At 40.1% G+C, this 8,455-nt stretch overlaps 1 protein-coding gene and 1 long non-coding RNA gene across 2 annotated transcripts; one reads left to right on the forward strand and one right to left on the reverse strand.

Annotated features, from left to right (window-relative positions):
• Positions 1-5,664: 5,664 nt before the first annotated feature.
• On the forward strand, positions 5,665-6,166 carry LOC138876834 (uncharacterized). Its single transcript, XR_011402099.1, has 3 exons — positions 5,665-5,734; positions 5,876-5,968; positions 6,098-6,166. It is a non-coding gene; the product is annotated as an uncharacterized lncRNA (long non-coding RNA).
• Positions 6,167-7,126: 960 nt separating this feature from the next.
• Positions 7,127-7,606, reverse strand: LOC138877403 (uncharacterized). The gene has a single exon (XM_070157011.1). The coding sequence runs from the start codon at positions 7,604-7,606 to the stop codon at positions 7,127-7,129; it is 480 nt and encodes a 159-aa protein (XP_070013112.1).
• Between the last annotated feature and the right edge of the window lie 849 nt (positions 7,607-8,455).

The raw sequence follows: 8,455 nt of genomic DNA on the forward strand, positions 1-8,455 counted from the left end.
ATGTAGAGGTTTCCGGATGGTCGCTCATGACCCTGATTTGTGGCTGGTGCTGGGTACCGACGCATGGTCAAGTCTCGATCGTGTATCTAGCTAAGCGTTGTTTGAAACGACCTAGAGTTGGCGGGTATGCTTTGTTTAAACCTCGAGCGAAGGCCAGGGTTGTCCGTTCAACCGAAACCGGATGTGATCTCATTCGTCCTACCAGGGAACGAGATATGACTTCTTGTGGTGTTTCATCCTCTCTTTGTTCGGCCTCCGACCTGTCGGGCTCCCCCGTTGCTGTTACGATGGCATCGACGTATGTTTCTACATTGGGATCATCTTGAAAGTCGCTGTCTTTCGCCGTGCATACATTAGCGGTGGTGCGCTCGTCGGGATCCGAGGACCTATCGTACCTAAGGAGCTCCGGCATTCCGAATTTCCGTGAAGTGGGTTCCGGGATTGCTTCCCCGAGGAAGAACTATCGCACGAGTCTCTGCAGACCCGACTTGATTCTTTTAGAGAGGCACATAAGCGTCTTTACTATGGCGGGGTCTGCTATTGATCCGTTGTCGCTTGATCTTTCGGGTATTTGCTCGATGGGAGGAGCTGTCTCCAGTGCTACTGCGCTGGGAGTTCTCGGATGGCTTTGCAATGGAGCAACGGCCAGTTGTTGTGCCTGCAACATTTCAAAAATAACATGAAAACTAACTCCCTGTTATTCCCGGGCGTTGTGCCGCACGCTCCTGTCGGTGTGAGAAGTTTTGTTGACTTTCTGTGCGTCCTGTGAGTCCGCATCCGCTAGAATCGATCCGGGTGCGTTATCGGGATTCTGTAGTGGTGCTCTGATGGTCGGGGATAGCTACACCATTTTCCCCGTGCTTTTCGAGGCGATCATTCTCGACTTCGTTTACCGAGCCAGACATTTTGACCTGAAATCAAAGGATCTTGGACAAGAAAAAGCGTGGAAGATAATATGCGTTTGTGTAATGAAACTAGCAAGAAAATAATCACTATTATTTTTAGCCCCACGGTGGGCGCCAAACTGTTTACCGTGAAAATGGTAATGATAGTTAAATTTGTAATATGGGACTCTAAAAACACATGATCTATTCCCGAGCTAGTTTTTAGAGCAGTTGATGCTAATAATATGGAATTTAACGATGGAGCGCGAGTAAAAACAAGATAATCATCTAACCAAAGGGCCTGCTGCCCGGACATAGGTCTGGTCGATGGGGACTTCGGGGTCGAGCTCGAGCTATCGGAGATGGTCAAGGATGGGATAATAGTTGAAGATATAATTAAATAGAGCTTTATATAACCAAAACTAAGCTATACGATAAAGAACATGTATAAAGGCGATGGATATCGAGGTATCCTCAGATCAGTGAGAGCCAATAAGTTTAGAAAGAAGAGAGAGAGAGAGAGAGAGAGAGAGAGAGAGATTATTGAACTTGTGGAGAAATGGAGCAACATCAGTCATTTACAAGGTATGGTGAGTCCCCTTTTTATAGGAGGGAAACTCGACTATAAGTACGTATGTATTAATTACAAAATATGGTGATGAGATGGCTTGATGCGATGCCTCAGTGCAGGCTCCGGATAGGCCAGCCATGTCACACTCAGCCATGTGTCTTGGGAGTTTCCCCTTCCTGTCCTAGCCTCGACCTCTGCCTACTTCGAATCGGGCCTCGACAAGCCCCGAGGGAGAGGACTAAGTTGTGGCTTCATGTCCTCGGGGTCTCGAGGCATTTCCCCGAGATGGCTTGATAGCAAGCAATCAGGCCCTCTGATTTCACCGCGTACACCTAATCTAACCCAAAATACCCCAAGCCCAAAAACCTAAAAAATCTGATCCCAACTCATCTTCCCCCCTTTTAATCTTGGACATTGATTTCCAACAAGATCCAACGGTCCGGAACTCACCCCCTTTTAATATAAAAGTGTCCTAAAATCTCCACCACCTCGTTTCCAAACTCCCCACTCTTCCACTTCTCTCTCAACTCCCCAAACCTAAAGCTCCCCAACTCTCTCTCTTCTCTTTCCTCCCATTTCCGCCGCCACCCACCTCCACCGGCGGCGACCAACCTCCAAAAAACCCAAAATAACTTCATTCTTCTCCTCTTCTCCTCCTCTACCCCACCCCACCAAATAAATCCACAAAAAACCAACATCCCTAAAACTAAATAATGGCCAAAAATCCTACTCCGCCGCCGGAAATCACCCGAGGCGGCAGTGGAACTCCAAATCCCCTCAAACTCACACCATACACTCCTCTCATCCTCCTAAACCTCATCCTACCAACCAAATCTCCAAACACCCAATCAAAATCCGTATATCTTAGATCTAAAAAGGCTAAAACCTTAGATCTACCCCCTTTCCACTTTTCGTAGCCGTTAAAAAAATCTTCCGGCCAAGATCTTCCATCAACGATATTAAATCCAAGACAAGAGTCTTGGCTTGACGGTTTTTTCACGGTTAGACCCATTTAATTTTTTTTTGTTTTTACTTATTTACTCATTTTTATTTATTTATGTTATTTTCGTATTTATATTTATTTTTGTTATTTTTTTCCCGTATTTTATTCTGCCTTTTGTATTATTGATGCATTCTGTTTATTTATTTATTTCTGTTATTTTTTACGCATTTCTTTTTTTCTAAATTATCATATTTAGTTTTTTCCATTATAATTAATTAACTAGTTAAAACAAGATTTAATTAAAAAATATATAAAGTTAGTATAATCATATTCTGTTGGTTTTAGATTATTATAGAGTTGTCACTTTGATTGTTAATTAATTAAATGTATTAATCAGAAAAGAAAAAAAGGGTAAAAAAATATAAAAACAGTGTTTTTTTAGTCAATCCGCTAGGCAAACGCCTAGGGCTAGTTTTATTTATAACAAAATAAAAGACAAAATACAATGTCATGATATCCTACGAAATGAAAGGAATAAAGTTTGAATTTAACAAATAGCCTATTATCAAAATTGAGTGTTGCACTCAACATTGATATCACATTAATGCTATTAAACTTTGTAAAATACAAGTCTGCATCCAAGATAACATTCCATTTTTGTTCGACAACATTTGTTGTCTTCCAGGCTTTCATATGTAATAAATGTGCATGTGAAAGGCTTTTACAACACACATGCTCTCCTCGAGTTACTTTCAGCAGTAAGTCTTGGCGTGCAATTCCATTTGGAAACTGCCGAGCATCCCTGTTCGAATGTATTCCCAAAAAATCACGCCCCAGCTGATTTTGATAAAGCTGCCAGCATCCGTTCGTGTATCAATATTCCTCAATAGTCTCTCCCACATGTTGATCGCATAACGTTTAACAGCAGAAAAAACGTGCATGACATCTGCTTCCGTGCGTGAAACATGCAATGTCGATATTCCTCGATTGAGCTGACCAATAGAGACAGCTTTGTGCTGGAGAATCCAGAAGCACGTGAGCTCCATATACAGCTGAAGCATAAAGAATTATATCCCATAGTACCATTATCTGAAAGTATTGCATGTATCCTAGATAACTTTCCATGTGTATTACACCTTTTCATGTGATTCCTTTGCTCGATAGCATGTGTTGTCTGCCATGCCTTCCACATTAACCCATGTGTGCATATGAAAAGATTTTTATGAATCAGTAAATGCCACAATGCATAGTTAGTTGTATTAAAAAATACTCGTTCATTTGCATTATCGAAAAAGTGAGCTTCCAGTTCTTGTCTGAAAGCATATGTATCTTGTGTTTCCAAATCGCATGTTTAATTGATTTCTTTCAGTGCTTTGCTCAGATCCGTTGCATGCTGGTGCACACTCCAAACTATTTGGCTTCTGATAATGTGCATAAACTTCTTAAAAAATACATGCTCAGCTTATTTCCCATGCTATTGTATTACTTCCCTTTGATGTGAGTCGTTTCCATGTATAATATATTGTAAAAGTGCGAAAGCCCATATTTAATATCCTCCCAGTGGATTGAATGCAATGCATTAATACCACAATTTCAGATTCTACTATAAGATTAGGTTTTAGCTTCGATGAAATACCTGCAAAAAAGTGAACAAAGTTAGCCGAAAAATTGCTATCCAAACTCTCCTCCAGAATGATTTGAGTGTGATAACAAAATGAATCCTCTTTTCCTCCTAATTCCTTGCAACTTTCACTCTTATGTAAGGACATTGCATCTTATCTTCATTAATAATCCTCCTTCCTTTTGAGTCCAGATCCCAGAAACCATGGCATTCAGTATTTCCTTCATCGAGGGCGTAATTGGCAAGATGGTCTACTAATGTATTCCCTTCTCTGAAATTGTGTGTGACCTTGATGGTACTTTGTTCCTTCAATCTTAAAATCTCCTCTACATGTTCAGTAATATACCATGGAGGCTTCCATGATTCCTCTATAATGTTCTTTAATAGCATAGAATCTGTCTACAGCCATATCCGGCAATAATTAAGATTTTTGCACATCTTCAATGCCTCCACAATAGTTACAGCTTTTGATTCATTGTTGGTTCCTTCAGAAATCTCCCTTCCTTCTGCATATATCAAATCACCTGCCTCATCCCTTATGCAGAAACCAATTGAACTCCTCCCTGGGGTCCCTCTACATGCTCCATCCGTATTCACTTTGATCCATCCTCTTGAAGGAAATTCCCATAACACTTTATCATATTTCAGTCAAGGTGTGTATTGCTCCATCATTGTCAGTAAGTCCAGCCACTTGTGAGGCACATGTAGTCCTGGCTTTTTCAATTGGACCAGCGATTGCAAAGTAGATGACACCTGGTAAATAACTCTGCTCACTGACACTGCTTATCCATATTTCAAACTATTTCTTCTCTTCCAAAGTTCCCATACAATGCATGCAGGTAAAGCTTGTAACACTGGCTTCAATCTAGGTACTACTGGTGCTGTCCAACACTTTGTAATTGCTTGATGTAATGACAACCCATCTAATGCAATTTCTGCTCTTCTCAGGAAGTAACTCCAAACACTTCTAGCTGCATTTGATGTGAAGAACAAATGTACTAAAGACTCCTCCTTTGGATCAGCACAACACCAACATTTAGATGGCATGGAGTATCCTATTTTACGCAAGAAATCATCAAGTGGCAGTTTTGCTTTCCACACCTTCCACAGGAAGAAGGATATCTTGAAAGGTAAATCTTTTACCCATATCTTCTTGTAAGCTAATTTTGGGTTGGCTCTTCTTCACAGGTAATCCATGCAGATTTTACTATAAAATGTCCCCTTGTTTCAAGCATCTAGAAAGGAGTATCTAACTGTGAACTTTCAGTTGGTGGTCTAATATTCTGCACAATGTGGTTTGCCAAATCTTTAGGTAGGCTCTCAAAAATTTTATCCACATTTCACATACCATTTTCAACCAGATCGTTGACATTATGAATATCCTCATCGATACCAAACTCTGCAGGCACCTGAAAATATATGGCTCCCATCTCAGTCCAATTATCGAACCAGAATTGAGCTGATCCCATTCTCAGTTTCCAGTAGATTTGATGCTCAATCAAGTCCACACATTCTAGCATTTTTCTCCACATGCGGGATCCACGTTTCCAAGGTACAATTACTGCATTTAGTTTCTTGCAGTACTTTTGACAAATATATGCACTCCACAAAGTGGGCTTAGTCCTGAAATTCCACCACAATTTGCAGAACAGTGCCTTCGATACGTCATGCAGGGACCTGAAGCCTATGCCTCCCTCGTCAAAAGGCATACACAGGTTAGTCCAAGACGCCCAATGTCTAGTGCTGCCTCCGACATTGCTGCTCCAGAAAAACTTGGCAAAAATGCTATGTAATTTGTTGGTCACATAATTTGGAGGATTGACTGCTGACAACATATGAATTGGGATACTCTGCAGGACATTTGCGATTAAAACAGCTCTGCCTCCTACAGACAGGAGTTTGCCTTTCCATGACTGAAGTTTGTCCATAACCTTGGTGATTAATCCCTGGTAATAGTTTCCCCTTCTTCTTGCATAAAAAATAGGACAGCCAAGATAGGTCATAAGGAAACATTGTCTTCGTATACCTGTAATCCTTTCCACCTTGTTAATCACCTCATTATCCGTTAAATGATGCAGGTATGTGGCTGATTTGGTTTTGTTCACCAGTTGACCAGATGATGATTCATAAGCTTGCAGAACCTCCATGACAAGTCTCAACGAAGTTTCATCAGATGAGCATTAAATGATTGTATCATCAGTGTATGATAGATGATTTATTTTTGGGCTCCATTTTGGCATTCCAAATCCACAGAAATACAGGTTAGTGTGTAGTGAATTCAATCCCCGAGAAAGTGCTTCTGCTGCTAGAATAAATAGAGTTGGTGACAAAGGGTCACCCTGTTTAACTCCCCTCGATGATTTGAAGAAACCATTAGGCTGACCATTTATAAGCACAGAGTACCAATTGTTCCCAATCAAATCAAAGATCAAGCCAATAAAAGCTTCAAGAAATCCCATTTTCCTTAGTATTTTGGTCAGGAATAGCCATGATAGCCTGTCATAAGCTTTTTCCATATCAAGCTTAATCACAACGTTTGGACCTGCTTTGGTTCTCAACCTGATATCCGTAATGATTTCTTGAGTTAACAGTACGTTCTCAACTATGCTCCTGCCCTTCACAAAACCTACCTGTTCCTCTGAGATTATGTTTGGTAATAATTCAACCAACCTCTCATGAATAACCCTAGAGAAAATCTTGTTAACAAAGTTACTAAGACTGATTGGTCTCATGTCTGCAAAGGTCATAACTTCTTTTTTCTTGGGTAATAAAACCAGGTTTGTGTGCGTAACACTCTTTGGCAACCGCTGACCGCAAAAGAAAGCCTTGACCATTTGGATAACATCTTCTTCAATAATTTCCCAGCATGTTTGGTAAAAGGCTCTAGTGAAACCATCCGATCCACCAGCTGAGTCCCCATTCAACCCCATAAATGCTCTCTTCAATTCTTCATTGGAAGGAAAGGCCATCAATCTTTCATGCTGATCACTATCTACCATTGAAGGTACATGATTTAGAATATCGAAATCATTTGGGACTGCACTCTCAGTAAATTGATCCTTGTAGAACTTTAGTGCTTCTTCTGCTATTAAGTGATCTTCTTCAATCTAGTTACCAAGGCTATTCTGGATCCTTGATAATTTCAGTCTCTTCCTTCTCCCATTAACTTGAGCATGGAAGAATTTAGTGTTTCTATCGCCATCTTTGAACCATAACATGCCAACTTTTTGTCTCCAGAATTCTTCTTCTAATGCAAGATATTTAATCATTTCAGCTTGGACCTGTTGTAATCTTTGTCTATTCATCTGTGTAGGATTGACTTCAAATTGTCTTTCATGAACCAGGACCACCTCCTCAAGGCTTGCAATCTTCTGGAATATATCCCCATATGTAGCTCTACTCCAGGTAGATAATGCTTTCTTAAGCTTCTTTAACTTGTAGTTAAAAATGCAGAAAGGGTTAGCACTAAAATCAGCATTCCAATTCTCCTTTACTAAATCTTTGAAGGTTTCATGCTTAGTCCAAAGGTTAAGAAATCTGAATGACTTCTTAATTGGAGGAGTTTCTATATCACATTTCAGCAGCATTGGGCAATGATCAGACCCAATTTTGGACAGGTGAGTTACCTCTAATCCAAGAAAGGTTTGTTGCAATTCATGATTGCCAAAACATCTGTCCAATCTTTTAAAAATACAGTCTTCCTCTGATCTTCCATTCCACCATGTAAATATGCTTCCTTTAAATCCCAAGTCTGTCAAGTTGCAGGTATTGATGCAGTGCCTAAAGTCATCTACTTCAATGAGAGAAACTGGTAAGCCTCCAAATTTTTCTTCCTCATCCCATATCACATTAAAGTCGCCTCCAACTAACCATGATACTGTCATATCTTATGCCATTGCATACAAAGAATCCTATAGTTCAATTCTTTCAATGCGGTCACATTTGGCATAAACTAGTGTAAGGATGAGCTCAACATGTGTTTCAGTATGCGTTAATCTCAAAGTCAGCTGTTGAGTCTTGTTATACAGAATAGTAACCTCAAATATTTCATCAATAAAAGCCCAAATCTTGTTTGATACATTCACCACAGCCTGTGCCAAACCAATTCTTGCTCTATACCTCTCCATTTTGTGAGACTGTTGCATAGGCTCAAGGATTCCTATGAACTCAAAGTGATGTTTTCTATGCATTGTAATCAACCTTTCAAATTCTTGCATTGTATTTACTGACCTGACATTCCATATAATTGCATCCATTAAATGTTTTGGGGTTTGGACAGTGTTCTCCTTGTTTGTACTCCACTGGCTGGGATAGTAGATGTCTGTTTTGACTGTTTCTTTTTTCCTTTTGTTGCAGATTTTACTCTATCAATAAGCCTTGGCGACAGATCACCCTGCTTGGTAACATTAAGGAAATTTTGTGTAGTGGTTTCCTCA

Source organism: Nicotiana sylvestris, chromosome 9, assembly GCF_000393655.2.
Source record: "Nicotiana sylvestris chromosome 9, ASM39365v2, whole genome shotgun sequence".
Classification (NCBI taxonomy): Eukaryota; Viridiplantae; Streptophyta; class Magnoliopsida; order Solanales; family Solanaceae; genus Nicotiana; species Nicotiana sylvestris.